Source organism: Vipera berus, assembly GCF_964194415.1.
Source record: "Vipera berus genome assembly, chromosome: 3".
Classification (NCBI taxonomy): domain Eukaryota; kingdom Metazoa; phylum Chordata; class Lepidosauria; order Squamata; family Viperidae; genus Vipera; species Vipera berus.
Window position 1 is genome coordinate 136,377,613 of NC_138204.1, and position 25,150 is coordinate 136,402,762.

Here is a 25,150-nt window from a genome sequence, read left to right on the forward strand (position 1 = left end):
TCTGTTTATTCCTTTTGAGATAAAAGACAGAAAAGGGAGATAAAACATGTTTTGCTTACTACAGAAAGAGTTCATCCGGAGACTCTTGTTCTTAGTTGTGAAGTAGTGTCCGACACATCATGACCCCATGGACAACATTCCTCCAGGCCTTCCTCAAATGCTATCTACTATCTTCTGGAGTCCATTTAGGCTCATGCCTACTGCTTCAGTGACTCCATCCAGCCACCTCAGTCTCTGTTGTCCCCTTCTTCTCTTGCCCTCAACCTTTCCCAGCATTAGGCTCTTCTCCAGTGAGTCCTTCCTTTTCATTAGGTGGCCAAAGCATCTGAGTTTCAACTTCAGGATCTGGCCTTCTAAAGAGCAGTCAGGATTGATCTCCTCTAGGACTGACCAGTTTGATCGACTTGCAGTCCAAGGGACTCGCAGGAGTCTTCTCCAGCACCATAGTTCAAAGGCCTTTGGCACTCACCCTTTCTTATGGTCCAACTTTTACAGTGATACATTGCAACTGGAAAGACCATAGCCTTGACTATACACACTTTTGTTGGCAGGGTGATGTCTCTGCTTTTCAGTGTGCTGTCTAGATTTGCCATGGCTTTCCTCCCGAGGAGCAAGCGTCTTTTAATTTCTTGGCTGCAGTCCCCGTCTGTGGTGATCTTGGAGCCCAGGAAAATAAAATCTGTCACTATCTCCATTTCTTCCCCATCAATTTGCCAGGAATTGAAAGGGCCGGGTGCCATGATCTTGGTTTTCTTAATGTTAAGTTTCAAGCCAACTTTTTCACTCTCCTTCTACTGTACACCCGCAACAAGAGGCACTTTAGTTCCTCTTCACATTCTGCCATTAGAGTGGTATCATCTGCATATCTTAGGTCAGGGCTTTTCAACCAGTAGTACGGGTACCACCTGTAGTACATTGGCACCTGGCAGGTGGTATACGACCATCCTAGAAAAGTGGTAGCAGGGGAGGGGAATGAGCTGAACAGGTGGTAGCACCACACAAGCCTGAGAGAGAGATGGCTGGAGCTGCAGGGCTGTCATGGCTCAGTGAAAGCGCCAGGATCAGCGCTTCCTCGGGGCTGTCAGGGCTCAGTGAAAGCACAAGGCTGAGTGCCAGGCTCCAGCTGGAGCTCGGCGCTGATCCTGGCACTTCTGAGCCCAGAAGAAGTGACGATCAGCTGGAATGTTGCAGCATCTCCAGGGTCTTGTGATTTACATTCAGATGCTTGGCAACTGATCCATATTTATGATGGTCACAGTGTCCCAGGGTCATGTGAAGTGACCAAAACCTTTTGCAACCCAGCAGATTGGGAGAATAAAAACCAAACACCCCCAACCCCACCATCACTGCCAATCCTCAACATAAATGCTCACAACAATGAAAACCTCGGACAGGAGGAAGAGCGCTGCCAGGCAGGCAGGCATCTTGCTCGGCTGTGGCTTGGGGGGGGGCACTTTTTTAGTCCCATTGTAACTTCAAACAGTCACTAAGCAAACTGTTGTAAGTCGAGGACTACCTGTACTTCATCACTTTTTTCCCTTTTTTGGTCATCAGGTTTTTGACACCTTGCTAGGCTACTGATGGTACATGGATGTTGCCATATCCTAAAAGCGGTACAATGGGTGAAAAGGTTGAAAAGCCCTGTCTTAGGTTGTTGATATTTCTCCCGGCAATCTTAGTTCCAACTTTTGATTCATATAGCCCTGCCTTTCTTATGATGTGCTCTGCATATAAGTTAAACAGGCAGGGCGACTGTATACAGCCTTGCCGGATTCCTTTCCCAATTTTCAACCAATCAGTGGTTCTGTGTCCAGTTCTCACTGTTGCTTCTTGACCCACATATAGGTATCTAAAGAGACAAATGCGATGGTCTGGTACTCCCATCTCTTTGAGAACTTGCCACAGTTTGTTGTGATCCACACAATCAAAGGCTTTAACATAGTCAATGAAGCAGAAGTAGATGTTTTTCTGGAACTCCCTAGCTTTCTCCATGATCCAGCGTATGTTGGCAATTTGATCTCTAGTTCCTCTGACTGTTTGAAATCCTGCTTGTACTGCTGGTAGTTCTCGATCCACATATTGCTGGAGTCTAGCTTGTAGGATTTTAAGCATAACTTTACTAGCATGTGAAATGAGTGCAATGGTGCGATAGTTTGAACATTCTTTGGTACTGCCTTTCTTTGGAATTGGAATGTAAACTGATCCTTTTCCAATCCTGTGGCCATTGTTGACTTTCCCAAATTTGCTGGCAAATTGAATGTAGCACTTTTATTGCATCATCTTTTAAGATTTTGAATAGCTCAGATGGAATACTATCACCTCCACTATCTTTGCTGTTGTCAACTTTCCTAAGTCCCACCACGTCACATTCTAGGATGTCTGGCTCGAGGTCAGTGACCACCTCATCGTGGTCATCAGGGATGTTAAGCTCGTTCTTGTATAGTTCTTCTGTGTAATTTTTCCACCTCTTCTTAATCTCTTCTGCCTTTGTTAAGTCCCTACCATTTTGGTCCTTTATCATACCCATTTTTGCATGAAACGTTCCCTTCATCTCATCAATTTTCTTGAAGAGATCTCTAGTCCTCCCTATTTTATTGTTTTCTTCTATTTCTTTGCACTGTTCATTTAAGAAAGCATTCTTATCTCTTCTAGCTATTCTCTGGAATTCTGCATTCAACTGGGTGTATCTTTCTTTTTCTCCCTTGCCTTTTGCTTTCCTCCTTTCCTCAGCTATTTGCAAAGCTTTCTCAGACAGCCATTTTGCTTCTTGCATTTCTTTTCTTTGGGATGGTTTTAGTTGCTACCTCTTGTACAATGTTGTGAACCTCCGTCCATAGTTCTTCAGGCACTCTGTCTATCAGATCTAATTCCTTAAATCTATTTGTCACCTCTACTGCTTTTCCCTACTTTCTTCAGTTTAAGCCTAAATTTTGCAACAAGAAGCTCATGATGTGAGCCACAGTAAGCTCCTGGTCTTGTTTTTACTGACTGTATAGAGCTTCTCCATCTTTGGCTGCAGAGCATATAGTCAATCTGATTTCTGTGTTGACCGTCTGGTGATGTCCAGCCCTCTGTCTCTTGGGATGTTGGAAAAGAATGTTTGCTATGACCATCGTATTTTCTTGACAAAATTCTATCAGCCTGTGCCCTGCTTCATTTCATACTCCAAGGCCAAACTTGCCTGTTATTCCAGTTATCTTTTGGCTTTCTACTTTAGCATTCCAATCCCCCATGATGATAAGGACATCATTTTTTGGTGTTAGCTCTATAAGGTGCTGTAGGGTTTCATAGAACTGGTCAATTTCATCTTCTTCAGCACTGGTGGTTGGGGCATAGACTTGGACTACTGTGATATTGAATGGTTTACCCTGGATTCGAACTGAGATCGTTCTGTCATTTTGGGGATTGTATCCCAATATTGCTTTTCCTACTCTTTTATTGACTATGAAGGCTACTCCATTTCTTCTGAGGGATTCTTGCCTGCAGTAGTATACCTGATGGTCATCTGAATTAAATTCACCCATTCCTGTCCATTTTAGTTTGCTGATTCCTAAGATGTCGATGTTCAGTCTTGTCATCTCTTGTTTGACCAAATCCAGCTTTCCTTGATTCATGGATCTTACATTCCAGGTTCCTATGGAGAATAAATCTTTACAGCATCGGACTTTCCTTTCACCACCAGATACATCCACAGCTGAGCATTCTTTCGGCTTTGGCCCAGTCGCTCCATTCTTTCTGGCGCTACTAGTACTAGCCCTCTGTTCTTCCCCAGTACCATATTGGACACCTTCTGACCTGAGGGGCTCATCTTCCAGCATCATATCTTTTTGCCTTTTGGTACTGTCCATGGGGTTTTCATGGCAAAGATACTGGAGTGGGTTGCCATTTTCTTCTCCAGTGGATCACGTTTTGTCAGAACTCTCTCCTACGACCTGTTCGTCTTAGGTGGCCCTGCATGGCATAACTCATAGCTTCATTGAATTATGCAAGCCCCTTTGCCACGATAAGGCAGTAATCCATGAAGGGGCTGGAGACTCTACAAAATTGTTAATTAACCATCTACACTACATATTAAAACATCTCTCTAGACCCCTCTAGACAAAGCCTAGGTTCCAGAAGGCAGTTCAAATTATTTTGCACTGGTCTGAATGCACCTATTAGTGCAATATGTACAGGATAGTCTGTTTCCACATTTTGATTTGTTACATATTTTCTGTGCTCTCTCTTCCTCTTTTATTAACTTACAAAATGGCCATTTTGATATAGTCTTAAAACGAAGCTAGGGAACAATGTAAGGCTACATTTCTATTTTGTTTTTGTTCCATAGGCTTTGTTATTGTTCCCTAGGTTATTCATTTTTTTTGCTCTCCCTCAAGCTAAATTTAAATAAATCCTAGTAATTCCAGTACTGCTTATTTTGAAAATATATTAGAATTTTATAAATTATGGATTTATTAATATATTACTTTTATATTTTACATATATTGTAAAAGTTATTAATTAGAATATCTGTAAAAATCATCAGGATTCCTTTTTTGCCTAATAACCTAAAATCAAGACTGTTCCAAATTACTGATGCGCATGTTAAATTAAAGTTAATGACCCTCAAAAATAAAACAAATATACATGCATATTAGTGATGGATGAAGCAATGAACATATAATTTCTTCAATATATGCAAGATAACACAAAAATCATGTTTATGGAACTGCATTACTGTATATATTTTCTTTTTTTAATGGATTGTTAAAAGTAAAATTTTGTACATGCATATTGAGAAGTGTTATATATTCCCAAAATTGTCAGCATCCCTTAAAGCTAGTGAATAAAAATAGAAATGGAAACAAAAGATCACAACTGAAAACAGTGTCTGAGTGAGCAAGCATAGTTGCTTTTACCAACACTTGTATTCAAAATACTTTATGCTTGAAGACAATTTGGAAGCTATAGCTAGTGCAGAATGCAGCAGCAAGACTAGTACACTGATGCACCAACTGACTTCCAAGTGCAATTTAATATGCTAAGGTTCACCTTCAAAGCCCAGGTCAAAATATTTGTAGGCCCATCTCTGCCTATCCAGCAAAACCATGATTGGCATGCTTCAGATCCTAAGCAGTGTCATCTGATGGAACCTAGGAATTTGTCTTTGGTGTCACTGTGACTGCCTTAAGCAATAGCACCTCCCCTCAGATTCAGATGGGCCCCATTTCTGCCGGTCCTCAAAAAGGCATTGAAGATCCATTTCTCCCCAGGCTCTGAGTCAGGACAACACATAAACCTTTACAAGTGAGTTGTTTCTGGTGTGTGATATGTTTTAATGGATTTCTATTTCTATTTACTTTTTATGTTTTCCTAAACATAAACTGTTAGCTGCTTAAAACTGCATTCTGAGTGGGCAGCTATATAAACCCTATATAAATAATAAATAAATAAAGGCATACAAATGTGTCCACTGAGAAAACTCTGTAGTTTGGCCATTAGCACAGAATAATACAAGTCCTTGATTTTATGACATTATTTTCTGGTAGTCGTTAAGTGAATGCTGCAGTCATTAAGTGAATGCTGCAATCATGAAGCAAACCCATCATTTTTTGCCAAAACCCAGATGTAAACACTGGTTTCCAGCAAAAAAAAACCATCATCAATTGCAGTCATGAGACCCTGGGATGCTGCCAATGGCTGTAAATGTAGGCTAGTTGCCAAGTGCCCCAGATGAGATGGGGTGAGGGTGGACATCAGAACTTCCAACTTTGGTGTCTGTTGTGACTTCAAATGGTCACTAAGTGAGGACTACTATATCCTTTCTATAATAGTCACTTGCCTCTCTCTTAGAAGACAGGATTAATAGAGGAAAGCCTCTGGAGACTACTTAATTGGCAGGCAACCTCCTCTGTTTATTCTTATTATTTATTCTTTATTCTAAAACTAAAAAAAGTGATTATATATCCTTAATGTTCCACTTAAGAAATAAGTTAAAACCCAGTGAATAGGACAATTCTGAAAACTTTCTGACAAAAGAAAAGAAAAAAAGGTAGATATTATACAATATAATATAATTGAGACTTTTAAAAACTGTTTGTTCCTCATTGTCACTATTTCATGTAAAAATTCACGTAAATTTTGAAGAAGCTGAGATTGATATGTTGACAAGAATGAATCACTATAATTCTCACCTTGAAAGTGTTGATCAAAATTGTTGATTATAGCACTGAATTTCATCTACAAATAAAAAACTGTAGTCTTTGAGAATTTTACCACTACCCTGTGTCATGTTCCTTGGGTGTTAATGAATGAGCAAGTTGCTCTTTCCTTCCTTATCAGTCAATTTTCCCTTATATTCCTTCAAAAATTGCATACCTTTTAACAATTTCTCATCATTCTTTTTTATGTTTAAATTAACATTCATCAATTCAAAGGCCCGAGTCAAACCACAATATTCCATTAAGAAAACTGAGTACCGACTTGGATTTTGCTTACGCTGTGAAAAATTTAGACTGAAATATGTTAACAGGGTGAACTAAAGAAAAGGCTATCAAAATGAGCTATGCAAAACTTCAAAAGGATGCTTTGATTAAGTGAAGATTTGAATGAATCATCCCAACCAAGCCAAACTGCATATCAAAGCAGAATCACTTTAGTGCTACAAATTAAATAAGGGAGCTGTGAAGCGCTTTGCAGAGTCAATGCATTTTTTTCCTGTTGCTTCTAAGGTTCTTACAGACAATATACAAAGTCATAACTTCCCTATTCTATACAAAAAATACTGCGGATGGACATCTAGTGATGTCATCAGCTGTCTTACATTGAAAGTAGAAGCTGACCAATACATTTATTTCCTCAACTTAAGTTCTTGGTCTATCAAAGCCTAACTTGGAAGCAAAATTATCATTTCTTTGGATTAATTCATTTTTTAAGTTCGAACCTATTTAATATGACCAGGCACAAGACTGTACTATTCTTTTTCTTGTGCTAATAGAAAGTTTCTCTTCTGTACTGATACTTCATCTGTATTTGGAGAACTCTGTATATGTGTTTAAGGCTGGCCAATTTAGTACAGTATATATAACAGCGTTCCGTGCGCCTTTGGCGTCTAGTCATGCCGGCCACATGACCATGGAGACGTACCTTTACCTATACTGTTGGATCAAACTTTCTTTTTAAATTCTGCAAAACCAGGCCAGGACTAATTTTCTCTACAATGGCTAAAAGTGTGCCAACTAAGAATTACAGGTGTTAGTCAGCCTAAATGCTTACAGCTTTCAAGAATAGGGGTGGTAAGGCTTAAAATTCCATTTTCTGATGCCAGATACTTTCTCTGGCCAAATGTTGCCATTTTGCCTTGCCCAGACTGGCATCCAAGAGGGCTTAAACTGGCCAAAAAGCCATTTCACAAACCCAGTGATCAAATGAAGCAAAACTGTTTCACCCCATAAGGGCAAGTTAAAGAACATTCTTCAGAATTAAGCCCAGCTCCTCAGAAAAGACTTTTTAAAAATGTTTGTGTGTTTTAAATTGAAGTGGAACACTTTGTGCACTGATTCAGTAAACTTTCTCTATAAGTTTTTTTTGGATACTTGAGAAACAGTATTTCTATACTGTTATATATATTACACACACACACACACACACACACACACACAGACACACACACACACACACACACACAAACAGACCAATGTATTTACTGCAGCAAATCACATTTTCTAAACTAGTCATGTCTATCATCCCTATTTTATTTCCACTCTGCCCTCTCCCCCCCCATGAAGCAGCTACAGTCATTTTAATCTGCTCCCCATTATCTACCGGATAATGTCTTTTACCAAATGTCAGAGTGGCCCAAATGTCCAAGTGGTTCAAATCAAGTTGGTTTGCACTAAAATCTTTACAAAAATGCACCTATGAGTTGAAAGCCCTTTTTGACTCTCAAATTAAAACTGAATCAAAACGGATTTGCGGCGCCTTAATAATATTCAGGATTTTGTCTATCTAGGATTTTAACAAGTATAGTTTAAAGATGTTCTTAGGATGAAAGACCCAATGCAGTTGTGGACCCCAACGCCAACCTTTTGGGCACCAGGGACCCATTCTGTGGAGAAAGGTTTTTCCAGATGGAGCTTTGCAGGCATGTCGCGGACTGGTTGGGGACCCCCTGCAATACAGTAGTGTGTGTGTGTGTGTGTGTGTGTGTGTATACACACACGTTTTGTCATAATTGGTAGGATCAGCAAATGCCACATGTCAAATTTGAATTGATCAAATAGATTTCTGGGATTTGTGTCTTAAGAATAATATGTAAGCAGAAATTGATTCTTCATTCACTTTATAAAACTAGGATATCGTCTCAGTTTTCAAAAAGAGTCAGAGCTAATCAACATCACTTTTGAATTTATCTTTATTTTTTAATATTTTTTATGTATTAAGTGTATATGGTGCCCACCTGTACCTCTGCTGAGATGCAGGAAACCTACCAAGGTTCTATGCTAGCAATACTGCTTCAAACACTGCTATTTCAGTGAGGAATTCTAAACAGCCAACAGCAACATGATGTTGAAATCAAAACAGAAGTCAGAAGGAACTACAGGTAGCTATTTTATAATGGCACATACTAAATGATTATCAGTACAACGAATGTACCTCTTAGTTGGTGGAATGAGACAAACAGTATGTTGGCTTGCAAGAGAATCTCTAGATTACAAATCTTAGCTTGTATAGAACCTTGGAATAAAGCTGGGCTTTTACTGTGTAACCACTGCTGTCCTTACCACTAGGAAAGAATGCTAAATATGATATGATATCAGCTTCAGAAACTAAGACATGTGAGTTTCTTTTAAGCTGTTTCCTTTATTGTTTCACATCTATAGACAGAAATCTTGCCAAACTAAAGCAAATTAAACCAAACTATTTAAAGTTTGGCATCAGAAAGATATAAGCTCAGAACTCTTAGGCAGGTGATGTCTTGATCCCCTTCCTCCCAACTTAATTATTGAAACTTTGCCATCTCTTGCTCCTCTGGAAAGCAGTCCTTTCTGAAAATCTAGACAACATTCCACCCTACATGTGGTCACCTAACCTATGTTTTCTCTTTTTACTAAATTACATTATGCAAAAACTTTGATTGACCAAAGCAATGATGGGTAGTTGAGGTCAATGCCTATGAGCGTTATCTGGTAATAACTACTCTATGCAGAAAATTGAAATTAAAAATATAAGAAGGGTAAATGGTAAAAAACAAACATAAGTTAATTAATGAAAGACAGAAAATAGACATCCTTTATGTCTGTGAAATTGAAAAAAAGAGGAACAGTGTGATTCTTGCTGAAGGATCTGAATATGATCTTATCTTTCAAAGTGAAATAAATGAAGAGAAATGAAGATGCAGAAATGAATGAATGAGCAAAAGAACTAAAATACATGTCTTCCTGGATTTTTATTGAGTTTTGTATTTTGTATTTTAACTTTGTCTTGAATAAAATATTTAAAAAATATATGCAAATTATGACTTGTTTTCATTCAGATTGTTTTAAGTGTGTATGAAATTAGGATAACAGATTGGTATACTTTGTATTAAGCTCCACTGAATGGTCATAATGGAAGGCAATAATATGAGTTTAACCAAAGGGGGGGGGGAAACTTGTTAAAATGAATATGATCCAGAAGCAAAAATAAAATAAAAATAAAAACACTAAGGTGATATGGGAGGATAGGACCAGACTGAAACAAAATAATAAGTACAAAAAAAAAAAGCAAATTGGTCTATTTAGAAACCCAAGGAGTCAGGATGATGATGAGTGTCTGCCTGAAAAAAATATCTGTTTGTTTCGATGTACACATGGGGGGAAAAAAGACTATAAAAGTTTACAGAGAAACTTGTTTCTGGATTTTTTTATGGAGAAACACTGGAATAATTAGTAAAGGATACATAGGTAATGAGAAATTTTTTTAAAAAAAAGATAAAAAAGGAATTCTTGACTACTGTGCAAATGATAGAAAACTGATAAATTTTGATGGTGTAACTTGACAAATGTTAAATATAGATGGAGCTCGCTTACAAATCACTGTGTATCGTGTGTGTGTGTGTGTGTGTGTGTGTGTGTGTGTGTGTGTGTGTGTGTAATGACTACTGTAATGTACAGGCTACTTTTGTACCTGATATTTTGAAGAATGTCGTTATTATTCCTATACGTTAATGTAAAAGATAGTAAGAGTGAGTTTAGAAACTACGGGAGGACTAGTTTCTTATGTGAGTCTGGGAAGCGTTTAACAAAAAAACCAAAAAAACACTATAGTACATGACACTCAATACAGTGCAGCTTTATGCCAAGTAGGATTATAGAAGGCATATTTGCTCTTCAGCAGGTCATTAAGAAATGAATGAACATGAGAAGAAAATTTATCATATGTTCTTGATTTTAAAAAAGGCATATGATAAAGTGAGTAAGTGAAGAAGAGAATAAACTCCATTCCAGCACTGATGATGTTACCTAATTGGGTAGTGAAATGCCTGCAAGAAAGCCACCAAACTCGGAGAGCACCAAGGATCCCACATTATGGAATGTGCTGCAGAAATATTATTGCTGAATGTGATAATAACCATATTTAATGGATATAAATCACTCATAAGTAGAATATCTAATCAATATGGAATAAAAAAAAACAATGTGCAATATTCCCTTGTTTAGTATATTTATGAATAAGTGTGTAAGGAATGCTTATAGTGATATTGGATATGTCTTGGTTGGGTATATGCAGTATTGTTTGCAAATGATTCCATACTGTTGGCTGAAAACCCAAAGCATTGATAGGCAATGTTAGATACATCTGAGATGCAATAAGGCGTGTGAATCTTAAGGACAATGAAGTGAACAATTACAAGCAATAAATTAATTAAATTAAATTAAATTAACAAACCTAGATCAAATACATGATATTGTGCACCTTAGAATCCTTACGAACGATTATTTTATTTTTATTACAATCAAATAACAGCAGTACCAACGAGAATAAAAGAAGGGCAGGACTAAAAAAGTAGCTACTGGCAAAAAAAAAGGATCCTTTTTGTTCTAATTGCTGCCACTCTATATTTAGCTACAATGTTGTAGCTAACATGTTTGCAGTCTGAGAAAAGAAAATTGGCAGAGTTGTCTTCTGTCCTTCCTGGGAGGCATTGCAGCCGGGATAATATACTGCTCAAAAAAATAGAGGGAACACAAGATAAGACATCCTACTATTAAATACAGTACATTGTGTTGTTTAAGTGTTCCCTTTATTTTTTTGAGCAGTATATATATTCCTTGTTCAGATCCTTATTAAAATTGCAGTGAAGCTACACATGTTGGGCAATTTCTGTTTCCCCAGAGACACATGGGCAGACAAGTTCTGTTAGTGGGATTTTGATAAATATACCCTATAATAATGGCAATGATAACACATTATCTCAGGGCCTGGAGAAGTTCTTCACTTTGGGAAAGGTTAGTGTGAGCACCGTAACTTGCAGACTGCCAAATATTTTTAGCTATCAAGGTTTTGCTGTTATAGGAAGGGCCAGTGCTTTTTTTGTATAAGAAAAAGGTGCCGGAACTCACAAGTGTCATACAACCTGCCTTGCCTATCCTACAAGGTTCCATCCAAAAAAGGTGCCGGAACTCCGTTCTGAGCGTTCTATGAGAAAAAAAGCCCTGGGAAGGGGGTTAGCTAGTATATGGCAAACCTAGACATCCTCAGCCTCTGATTCATTGCTGATAACCATGGTGAGGGACAGTCATTTGTCAGAATTAATAGTACCAGGCCTTTTGGGGACAAGGTAATCTTTAGCCGGTATGTCATGACTAGCCTCCATATCCTCTATTCCGAGCATTCTTGTCTCATCAGACCTGAGTAAAATACTGCATTGAGAACATTCTTTAGATCTGAAAATATGTAGCTTTTCAGCATTTTTGTATAAGATTTTTTCCTTCATATAATATCCTATTTGGCCTCAGTGTAGAATATGTATAAGAGTTTCAGCCTCAAATAATCTTAAAACTGGTTTACTAAAGATTGGAAACTCTATGGGGGAAAAAGATGTACAAATTTTGTTATAAAGTTAGTGGGTAGTCTATTTCTTGTTCAAAGAAGCATAAATGGTTTGTACAAGAGTGTGCTTTGTTATATGGAAATGCAGGTTGGGAGGAAAAAAAAGTTGATTATAGAGAAAACGAAAAGAGTGAATCGGTATATTCTAATGGCAGACAAAGATGAGAGGCAAGAATGGATTATGATAGTGAAATCAACATAAGCAAGTTGAATAACTTTTGTCACCTTGTCCAATCACAAATTAAAGTCTGTTTACATTTCACAACAATTTATGCTATCTAAGAGAGAATTCTGTGCTGCTTGCTTGAAGTGATAAGCCACAAAATATGCCTGAGTAGCACTTTCTGGGTGTCAGTGGCAAATTATGGGAATTGCACAAAAGCAGCTTTCAGATGTGTGGTAAGTATAATGTGCATAGAAGCATAACATGTACAAGTCATCCATTCTGGGTTATTTTTTTAAAAAAAGGATTTCTGCAGCAGGAACTTTTGATGAGATTATCCCTGAAACTATGACTGTCCCAGCCTGCCAGAGATGCTATTTAGATATTGGGTTTCTAATGGCACATAGGTTTTAAAATTATTATTATTCATTTATTTAGACATTAGGTTTGGAATAGCACAAGTAACAAATTATTCCAGTTGGCTGCACATTCAGCCAGATGTTTAGACTGGATATGGCATTTTATCCACTTACTGAGTTCTTCCCAAGGACCTCGGACAGGCATAAATTATTGATATTATTTTTTGCTGATTTATATGATTCACTTCTGCTAATTTAAATGCTAATAATTTAATTGGCTAGCATTGCATGCATTTATGTGGAGCACTAGTACTTGTTTAGTACAAAAGGGCATATATATTTATAGCTTTTCTCCACACACATTTCCTCACATAAGCACTTCTCCTCACTCACATTTAATTAAGCACCAATAGTAACTAGAGCATCTAATTCTGATATTCCCCTTAAGGAAGGTAAGTCTCCAGGAAAAAGATATATGTTAAAATAAGAAAAAAAATATCTATTGGGATTTTAAAGAAATAAACTCAGGATGAGAGACTAGCAATCACACTCCTGGTTCTATTACCTCCATTTCTAACTGTCCTGTCTTGAAAGGTCACAGAAAACTACTGCAATTTTTCAGCTGAATGGAATTACAGTTTTTGTAAACCTTTTCTGTAAGATCAGGAGTGGCAAGAATAATGATGGAACATACCTTCCTTTCCACAAATACACCTTAAAAGAACTAACTATTTATTTTCTTCAGATAGGATCCCTGAAATAAGACCTGATTTGGATTGCAAAGATGTGGTGGACTTACTTTTTGTACAAAAGGAAAAATACATACATTGTAAAATAACATTTTGCCAATATCAATAACGATGCCTCTGAATATTTATAATAAGGATGGCTGCATCCTGTTGCTGCACTTGACTCCAGTTTGTTATTACAAATACAGAACAAATTCAGACAATTATACAAACGATATTTCATGATGTATGTATTACCCACGGTTATAGCCATAGAGGTCATATGTATCAATGTAATTGCAAATATGACTTACAGCACATGCAAATATAACATCTGAAATTCTGTTTTATAGTTCTTCCCTACAGAGAAATAAAGTAATTTGATTCAAGTCAGGAACGTATAAATATATTCACAGGTAGTCACTGAGATGTATGGAACCAATTAATCCTGGATATTTTCAAGCATCTTTTGAAGTTATTGATTACTCTACAGGAAAGAGAGAACAATATCTGGGCAGGAAGTAATATTTCCCAAGACATGAGTGTAGGCTCTTTTCTGAAATGGGTATCAAATATTATGCTATCCAAAAAATCCTTTCCATTTTAAACAACTGCTTCCAAGGAACTTCTGCATGTGTGATACAGAATCTTAAATACCATTCCAAAATACCAGCATAGATCCTATATTCTACTGTCCACTGGACAAATCTGAAAGTACAGCTACTATTTATGGGTATTGACTATCTTGTGGGTTTGCTGTTTTATATCATATGGACTAGTGTAATTACCAATCTAAGTTTGTATATTTGTAATATACCGGTACTTATTCAGACTTAAAGTTCGGATCCAGAAAGGTGCTTTAAAATGGCAGAGGCACAAACATAAATTTTGTTACATTAAATTACTAGATCTTTTCTTGAAATCACTTGACTTTATTTGCTGGGGAAGTGATTAATCAATAAATCATTACTTATTACAGCCAGACTGTATAGTAAAGTATAGGCCAAATATCTACATACTTTTAAGATTGTTTTATTTCTACATTCCAGAGACTGAAGCCAGGGGCAAATTCTTAAGGGCTTTCCCCTATCTTACCTACTTTTTCAGAGAATTTAAAACACTTTTCCTAATAACTAGTTCATGTATTGCTTCATAATTTTTTACATCAGGCTTGCTGGTGAGAATTACTTTCTTTTCAAACGAAGAGGCACTACTGGAAGGTGGGGAATATTTGCATTTTAGAGAAAGTGGTAGGATGTGTCATTTGAAAAATGGAGCACTGAATGTGTTAATGGAAATTATGATTCAAAACTCAAATCCGAAAGGAACTATAATGTCACCAATATGCAATGGAATGACATCATTATTAATTGGTTTGCTCCCAGAAGAACATTTGTCTATCAACCTGCTGTTCCTATTTGCCAAGCTCTGGTGCTTTTTATTTTTAACAAAACAAAGTGTGCTCAACGATAATTTCATGCCATTCCGTTCAACTCAGCACGTTGGATTAATAGAAGAAACAGTGCATGATACCTACCTTGCCTACATATTGGTAATCAGATCCAGTATATTCCTCCAACAAGAAAAACTGGTTCCACATCCAGCCTCGTTTCTGACGGTGCAGAGCTTTCCCATCATTTCCTATTCCATGAGTTCTGAAAGTTGGGGGTTGGTGATCTGTAGTCCTAGTAAACACCATTGCTGTCAAGCAAGGCTGTAGCAGGCATACCCAGAACAGCACCAGCAGTAAGATTTGCTGTATTATCATAGTTCTTGGCTTCACACGTGCCTTTGACTGCAAGTTCAATGTTACACTTCTTCTTAGAATAAGCTTTTTTGTGCGCCCTTGGCAGAGTTTATAAAAAACAGCCCATCTGCAGTCGGTGCATATCCAAAACCTTAAAGCAAACAGAAAAATAATTTATAGATTCAGATACACTCCTTCACTGTACATTAGGTTTCACATTATACTTGGCACCATAGCTGCAAATATTATGTAAAATTTGTTATTTTCCCCCAAACACATTTAAATAAAAATAGAAAGGTTATTTGGTAACTGTCACCTAATTCAACTTTTGCAAAACCTTAATGTAGTATGGAGTTACTTCCACCACCACATATTATGTAAATCAATGCTTTTTCCTAGTCTTCTTATGCAGCTCTTGAGTTTTTAATAAATTTATTAAAATGTAATAAATGTAGTATCTATTAGAATGTTCATCATGTAGATTAGGGAAATTGTACCACAGGTACTTAAATGTTAAATATAGTAGCTTTTGTTGTTGGTGGTGGTAATGCCTTTAGATCAGTGTTGACTCCTGGTGACAAATCTCTGAAGATTTATTGCAAAGTTTTTCAGAAGCGATTTGCCACTATCTCCTCCCTAGGGCTGAGAAAAAGTGACAGACACAAGGTCATCCATCTAGCTTCATGCCCTTGGCAGGACTATAACTCCATTTCCTGGTTTCTAACCCTATTACCTTAACTGCTACATTAAATTGGCTCTCACTATAGTCTTTATCTAAAATGTTTTCTGCTTGATTTGACTTGAGTGTCAAGCAGTGATTTATTAATTTTGTCACAAAGAAATAAAAGACTAATGTGGTTTTAAAAATTACAGAAATTGTAGAATAGTAGTTTTCCAGAGTATTGTAAAAGGCAAAAAAAAAAAGAAAAGACATCATATGCATCAGGAAAAAAAACATGACCAGAATCTATTTTAAAAATCAATTCCTAAAATTACCCAAGAAGACAAAGCAAATCATGAAGAGACAAATGCTAAAGTAAAGATGATATTGGTCTGCATTTGAGACTATGGAAAGAAAAATTGCTATGTCTTGTCACCTCACAGCATAGATTGTTGTCCCAATCTAGAAGCAGAAAAACAATCAACTATACGTAGATGCTTTTGACTAGGAATTATGTAGACAATTATGTTTTATAATGGTCTATTTAATTCAGTAATTTATTCTCTGGTTTACATCATTTCTCAGAGGTATCAGCAAAATATTTTCGTGCTCTTTAGATGAGAGAAAAGTTTTGGAGGGGGAAGTTGCATTTCATATTATATAATATGATATAATATTAGCATCTTCTGAACCTTGATGGCAAAATGTACAAATGGTTTCGCTGGCAAAGAGTAATGAGAACTTGATTGCAATGCCTTTTCTTATCTACTATACTTTTTCAAACTATTAAAAATAAAACTAAGCAATACCAACTACATTTTTTTAAAAAAAATGATAAGTGAAAGGATTTATAAAACATCCATTTAGTATAAGCTATAACATATAGTAATGAATCACTAAAACCCTAATGGTAAATAACAAATCATTTATTACCTTAAACAGGATGTGATTTTTATGTTCATTGACTGACCAATTTATATTATAATACACTTCTAGAGATCAAACTTTTAGAATCAATGGCTTTCCAAATGTTGGCAACTGGAAATCCTAACAACTTTCCGCATGCTGTGTAGCAATGATGTGAGTATATTTCAGCAATAACTGGAGTGCGGGCACACATACACACACATGTGTGTGTATAGATATAGACATTAGTGATAGATAAGATGGATGGATGGATGGATGGACAGACAGACACACAGACAAAGATATAACTATTTGAATGTCACAATCTGCATTCCAGGATCACTCTGTTTCCTTTGAAGTCAATGTAAAAGTACACCAAAATATCTACCTACCTACATACCTATCAACATTTTATAAGACTTTTTCTTCCCACTCAATTAAGCAAGTGTTTGTTAGAAAAAATAGTATCTTTCCCACAATCCAGAAATATGAATATAAACTACCAAAGGAGACAACTCCTTCCTGACAAAAAAGATATGGCAGTAAGAGATAAATTTGGCACCTTCTCCATAGCTCCTAACAAAAGTATCAACAAACAGAAGAGACCAACCAAGCTCAGAGAGCACTAAGGACTCCACAAAAGTGCCATCTTTGACACTTTATTAGTTGTCTACTTGATCTAACATATATACAGACAAAATTTCTGCTCTTGGGAAGTATTCTCTTGATTAATTGACAGACTGAATGACTTATAGCTAGCTAGCTATCTTTGAATATATAGCACAAAACTATATTATTAAACTATATTTATTAAATTCCAAAGTCAGACATTAAAATACAAGCTAACATAAAAGAGAAAGGGAACAACCAAACAATTTAAAAATGACAAAAAATGCAATAAGTAAATTTACAACAAAGACGACCTCTGACTTTCTTTTAGACCAGAGATAACAATACAACATTTCTCTAAATTTAAACATATAATACCAATATCTTGAAATACTATTAATCAACATTAATACAAATATTCATAAAATATTCTTTTCATAATTTTAAGCTAATATATAATAAATTGTCAAATGAGCAGCACAGTGGCCTAGAGGTGAAGATGCTTGCCTCCCACTTGGAAGGTTGAGAGTTCAATCCCAGGCAGTGACAGATATTTCTCTATCAGGGCAGAAAGAGAAAATATCTTCTGAGAACTCTGCATAGGCATCAGGAAGGGCATCTGGCCAGTAAATAATATATAAACCTTTATTGTCAAAGTACAACATGTGTACATTGAGATTAACTGAGCCTCCCCCCGTGCTCTCTCCCCCCAACACACAGTGACAACAAACCCTCCATCCTACCACACCATGTGAACCAACTACACCACACACCGGTCTCCCAAGTCAATTCTGCATAAGATTATGTCCCATTTAAAAGCCTAACAGCCCACGGATAAAAGCTATTTTTCAGCCTGTTGGTACGGCTGGCTATATTCCTGTATCTCCTACCGGATGGTAATAGAGTAAAGAGATACCGTCCAGGGTGTGAGTCATCCCTGAGAATCTTCCTCACTCTTCCAAGGCAACGAGCCCTGGCGATGTCATCCAGTGGTGTCAGGGAACAGCCCACAATGTCTTGTGCTGTGCTCACTACCCTCTGTAATACTTTCCTGTCCGCGGCTGTCAGACCAGCATACCAAACCACAATACCATACGAGAGGACACTCTCTATGGTAGACCGGTAAAAGAGGGTCATTAGCTGTTGTTCTACCCTGTTCTTCTGCAAGATCCTAAGAAAGTGAAGCCTCTGTTGGGCCTTTCTAGCCACCTGGGTTGTGTTAACTTTCCAGGTCAGATCTTCACAGAGGTAGACTCCCAGAAATTTAAAGGAGGAAACTCTCTCAGCTCCATTCAATTGGCCCGACCCCACCCCAAAGCAAGGGATTATAGGGTTGTAAAAAGAAATATATACATAATAAATTATCAAGCGTGAATCACTTTATATTTAAAAAGCTAAATATTTCTCCAATCCAATCCAATCTAATCCTCAAACCCCAAAGTCAATGTTCTTAAATATTTAACCTTAACAAATAATGACTATTAATGTTACATAGGTTACCATAAAAACCACTAACACTCCATCTTTTGTTATAAAATAGAGTAAGTTTTAAACTGCTTGTATACAATATAGGACTTTCTCCTCCTGTTTCCTTTTATAGGAAGGCATAATCCATTCTTTACACATTCTTACTTGATGTTAAAGTATTGTTAACTTTCTCTGGGGAAATAATTCTTCAATGTTAGCTATTGTTATTGGATTTCTTTCTTGTTAAATTAGCTTAATGGAATAAAAGCTTGGATGGAATGTGTTGAAATTACAAAAATAGCTTGTGTACACAGATATGGCATACAAGTCTGCTTAATGGATTGCTACAGTGGATAAATTTCTCCCCTCCACCCTTTACCTATTGGCTTGGGAGAATCCTGCCTAAGTACCGTTTATTGCTATAAGTACAAAAGACATTTCTAATCACCTAGTTTTAAGCATCAATATATTTTGTGCCTATGTGCAATAAAAGAATTAAGGCAATGAGAACGGCAGTACATTTACAAGGATGAAAGGGTTTTCTTTGCTTTCAATTTTTTTTTAAAAGATGCACGAGTCACTATAAAAGAGTCATTATAAATTATATTTTTTTCTTTAGGTAAGCACTGTGTGGCGAATACTAAATATGTAAGTGAATTCTAGTGTGATAAGATGATTTCATCCCCGCAAAATTCCATGAAGGGAAAGGATTAGAAGTGGACAGGAAAGATACATGATCTTCTCCTTCTTGCTTTTTTCCTCCTTTTTTCCTGTTCCTGTTGGAGAGGACTAATGCAGATGGTCTTGAAGGGGACATTCAGGAGCCATTGCAGAAATAAATAAGAGCAGAAGCCTTTCTTAAAGTCTGGGGAAGGATATAGTATTAGGGAGAGAGTCAGGCTGGCTTCCTTTCTGACCACCTGGGCATAGGAAGGAGGAAATGTCAAGCCAAACTAGATTTGCAAGATTCCATAACTCTATGAAGTATTGTTATTCTCTTTCTGTGCAGTTTATAGATCTGCTATACCTCATAGGGCTGACAGACAATATGTATTACTAATAAAGGAGAATATTGGTAGGTCAGGGTTGAAATGAGGAGTCTTTGGTGCTCTCTGAGCTCAGTTGTTTTTTTGCAGATGTTTCATTATGCAAACTAGGGAACATCAGGAGTGCTAGTATGTATGTATGTATGTATGTATAATATGTATGTGCATGCATGTAGACATGCATGAGATCTCTGTATTAATAAGATCCTTCCTATGTAAGACTGAAAATGATTGAAATATGTATATAAAAATAGAATCAGTTATTTTTATCTGTTACTGACCAGCTATTTCTCATCTCAAAAGCTGTTAGATGGAGATCACTGTTACATAAATGAAAATTGCATTAACGGGAAAAGCCAATGAAGTGCTTAATTTTAACTGCATTATAGTCATTTAGTTTAAGAAATGCCAAAAGGAAAGATAATGGATGTGCAATTGTTCTTTGCCTTTTTTGGAAACCCTATGCAAGTTTCTATGACGTCAACCGATTAAACAACTCAAATTTAAAAAAAGGCAGAAAGAAAATTGACAGACTCCAGATAAGCTCTCAACCACTTCTTACATTGCCTTTCAACATTTGAATAACTTTAATTTTTTTAAAGTTTATATTATTCAGTCACAGTAAATTTTGAAAAACTACTGCCTGAAAATCTATGTGAGAATATGAAAGCAAGTGCTGAAGTTATTGATCTTTTTCCAATAACACACCCAGCATGAATATGACTAATCATACCAATTGAATTGTACCACTGAAATAGAAGTCTGAAAATCTAAGATTTCCTTTAGATTGCCAAATTGATTTTGTTGTTGTTGTTGTTGTCCCACTATTGGAACAGCACTTCTATGTTGTCAACAGTCTGGATTAATACTGCACGAACAGGCAGCTAACTCATGCCCTCTGGATAAATTCCTGCTCCGTGGTAAGAATTCCACTAAATGACACTGAATGTCTCTAAGAAGGCATTTCTTCCCTTTAGGCCAGATAAAATATTAAATCTCTAGGCCCACTCTCTCTGTCTTTCCCTCTCTATGTCAGCAAGTTACCAGGTTTATTAATGAAAAGGAAGGGGCAAAAACTAAGCAAGTATCTAAAAACCTGCCATTAGCTTTTCAAGCGTTTGGAATGTCTGCTGAGGCTGAAACCCTGCAGCTTCAGAAAGCAGAATCAATTTCATCAATGCATGAAGACACTGAGAAGCAGGAGACTGTGATTTAATGTTGCTACTCAACTGAAGTATAATAAAGTTGATTTTATTAAAGCCCAAGCACAACCATTACTGCTAATTAGATGATGGCACTACAACTAAGTTCTCTTATACAGACAGGTGCCAACAGACAAGGTGCATCCATATGGGTGCCAACAGACAAGATACATACTGATATTAACTGTCTTCCAAATGAATGTCTAAATATTTATTCTTCCAGTAAAATCATTACCACCACCCCCACGCATTTTTATATTTCCAAAAGATTTTCACTTCATTACTTCAAGGGTTGCTTAAGGAATCTAATCTTTGTCAACTCGAATATAAAATTACCTGAGTTGTCCCACTTGGGTTGATTTAAAGATCAGAACTTGGCTAATGCCTCCTTAAGTAACACCAGCTGCCTGCAATTAGTGCAGGTTCGCATCCCACCAGGCTCAAGGTTGACTTAGCCTTCCATCCTTCCGAGGTAGGTAAAATGAGGACCCAGATTGTTGGGGGCAATTAAGCTGACTTTGTAATAATGCCGCTTGGGGTGTGTGTGAAAGCCCTAATAAGCAGGCATATACATAGAATGAAGGCTACTGCTAAGCTTGTAAGCCGCCCTGAGTCTTCGGAGAAGGGCAGGATATAAATGGAATTAAAATAAAAATAAAATAAAAATTCTGTGCTTTTCTGGATTTGCAGCACAGAGCTTGGAAATTAAGGAGATTAAAAATGTTATTTGTACATAGGCACAAGTAAGCATTACAGATTGATGTTTATTATTAATTTATAATTGCTACTTATTAGGCAGGATTGTAATGGTATTGCAATTAATGTAAAATGCATATTAGACAATTCATTTAAGATACAGCAATTACATTCAAGCACAAAAGAACCATGGGTAAATCATAGAAAAATGGTGCAGACTGAATAAGATATTATTTTTTTCTGGATCCAAATGTCCACTGGAAGTCCAGGAGCACACTATCATCGTAATAGCACCTCAACATAACTAAGCAAATTGGTATTTAGCAATATTTTGTCTCCGATATTGGAAAGTAAGTTTGCTTCTCATGCTGCCTTGACTTATACTGGGAACATTCTAAAATCTAAAGTATGTGATTTCAGGAAGAAATGTGATAAAAATGTTATTTATTCATGCTGGATTAGACAAAAGGGATATAACCCTGCATCTTGCTTCCCTAGTGACCCAATAAGCACAATTGCTTTCTTCTATTGCACTATTTACGAATGACAAGTCCACCCATAATTATTTTTCCTGATTTCCCAGAAGAAGTAAATTATCAGAAATACAGTATAAGTAATCAAAGTGCAGACTGGAAACAAGGAGGCTGAGGATACACCAGCTAGAAAAATGTGATTCATAAAAGATTTCAAATTAATTTTCAGAATGTAAAAAAACCTCCTAACTATTATATGAGAAACTATATATAAAATAACTTAGGAACATAGGAAATGTGACTTGAAAAAATGATATTGGCATCCAGAAAGTATACTGGTACCAATTTGGGGGGGGGGGGGCTCAAGGTATCTTAGAATTGACTTAACAAATGGAGCAGCTGTTGGGTTTTTTCTTTGTAATATCAGATCTCATAGTGCCTTTAAAGGAGACATTATAAATGCTTCTATCTGCATGTACCCCATTAAGTAATGATCCTTTAAGAAGTTTAAAAGTGAAAGATACCATTCTCCTGGGAGACACTCATTGTGTGAAGCCTTCTCCCCCCACCACCCCATCTGAGAGCTTTAACTGAGAGATCAAACACAAGTGGCTGTAGCAGGCTATCTAGCTTCATTATGAGCAAAGTTAATTGAATTGTTAGAGAGTGTGAGAATGAACTAAAATTAATACTAAAACCAATTATGGATTTAAAAGCTAGAAAATACATAGATCATTAAGGGTTCTTACTGAGACAGTATGGACCAAATCCAACCGCCAAAGGAGTACATTCCATAATCTATGTTATGTTAGAAAAATTTGGCTTCACTCAAAAGGGACAGTCCTGCAGGTTTTAACAGTGTAGAGTATGGAGAAACTTTCCTTTCAGACATGTCAAACTTGCGACGTCACATGACGTCGCACAACGTATCAGGATGGTTTTGCCATTGCCGGCAATGGGGTGGGTGTGGCTTCCGGATGATGCATCCGGCCTGCGGGCCGGCACATTAAAGTTCTACACCAATGCCTTAAAGTGTACACAGTAAGGAATTGACGATCAGCACACAACTTTCAATAAACCCATGATATTACTATGCTTTTACCATTTATCATCATAATTGTCACATTTTAGATAAGCCACCTTCTGGCTTCTTTTCAAGGGCAATTCCTCATGCAGTGTGTTACTTTACAGCAGACATGTCAAACCTGCGACGTCACATGACGTCGCATGACGTATCGGAGCTTTTTCCCCATTGCCGACAATGGGGTGGGTGCGGTTTCCTGGTGACGCATCCAGCCCACAGGCCGGCAGTTTGACACCCCTGCTTTACAGGATACAATCACGGTATAGCTAATTTTTGTCCAATCTGATTGCCTCAGGAACAGATGCTGCAGTCACACCAGTTAATTATGTGAAAGTTTTTCTTTGCCATGCCACCATTTATAAGTTTTGCATGAGGACAATGAGATATTCTGGGGTTCCCATTTTCCCTACACATTCCATAGCTTGATATGGTTGCCACAATCACAGTTTTTTCCATAATCCATGAAGAACATTTTGATTTTTTTTAATATTCTTCCATTTTCTCAATTATTCAGCAATGTCGTTTCTCAGTCTTTTTTAAAACATTTGGCTTCTCTCTTTCCCTTGTAGCATGTGAAATTAAGGATATTGTATGATCATTTGCACATACTTTTAAGTCTTCTTTGGCATATATATGGTCCTTTTTTAATCTTGTCACTCTACAGATTTTCTGACATAGCCTTTACTAATTCTTCCTCTGTTAATTGCCATATTTCTGTAGTTATTCAAGCAATTCCTTTAGTCTTGTAATAACTTGAGAGCTGATCTAACTTCATTTTCCAGTACTAGAGGTACTTGGAATTTGACATTTTAAAGATTTCTAGGATGTTGACATCTCTATCAGTATATTCCTTCTATCTTTGCTTGATTTTCTATGAATTAGTTATTATCTGTCAACTGCAGTAATACAGCATCAATTCCTGAAGAAATATATTATTTAAACCTTTTTCATTCAGAATCCTATCTTGGGCACAGGACAGAAACCACACTGGTTACTCTCATGGTCTAAGACTTGAATAAGGAAAGTGTGATCCAGTAGACCTGATTGATCTCTTGGTGAACTTTATTGGCCATGGTTGACAGTATCAAAAGCTGCCAAGAAATCAAGAAGCACAGGATGGATGACAACCACCACCATCTCTACAGTTATATCTAAATACTAAATTCCAGCTTGAAACCTAACTGAAACAGGTTAAGAGAATCTCATTCCTCCAGAGTTCTTATCAACTACAGACCAATCACCTTCTCAGGAACCTTCCTCAAAAGGGCAAGGCTGGAAAGTGATCAGTAATTATACCAACAACACTCAGACCTACAGTATATGCCACTCTATAGTGCTTTACAGCACTCTTTGAGCAGTTTACAAATGTCAACATATTGCTCTCAACAATTTGGGTTCTCATTTTACTGACCTTGGAAGGGTGGAAGGCCGAGTGAACCTTGAGCCAAACAGGATTGAACTCGTGGCTGTGGGCAGAGTTAGCTCGCAATACTGCATTCTAACAATTGCGCCACCAGGTCCCTAACAGCTTAAGAGTTATCATTAAAAACCACTGGATTCAAGGATGGCCTCTTGAGAAGGGGAAAGCACTACCACTTCTTTTTAAGGTTGACAACCCCACCCCTTCCATCAAGGTAGCTGACACTACATCATGGCCCCAACTTAAGCTTGAGGAAACAAAGGGAGTCAAGCTTTGGGTAGTCTTGAAAAGAAAAGAAAATTACTCTGGAGTGAAAGAACATTTGCAATAGAGTTAGATCTATTGGAACAAAATGTAGGAAATATATCCCATCACAAACTGCTTCTTCAGTTTATATAACCAATTCAAAACTTAAGTGGGTTTCTTGAACAGTGGAAATCAACCTGCAAGAAGCTGAAGAATGGTCTCTTTAATGGCTTCTTCCCCAGAGTAATTTTCTTTTCTTTTCAAGGCTACT

The 25,150-nt window shown here is 37.0% G+C and overlaps 1 protein-coding gene across 1 annotated transcript in view; it reads right to left on the minus strand.

The window, feature by feature from the left end:
* CDH10 (cadherin 10) overlaps window positions 1-15,090 on the minus strand; it is a gene marked incomplete at its 5' end in the record, with an annotated part of 107,045 nt that extends 91,955 nt beyond the window's left edge. The window contains one exon of the mRNA XM_081323256.1: window positions 14,860-15,090. Within this exon, the coding sequence (XP_081179382.1) occupies window positions 14,860-15,090 (231 nt within the window). The remainder of the gene's footprint in view (window positions 1-14,859) is intronic.
* Between the last annotated feature and the right edge of the window lie 10,060 nt (window positions 15,091-25,150).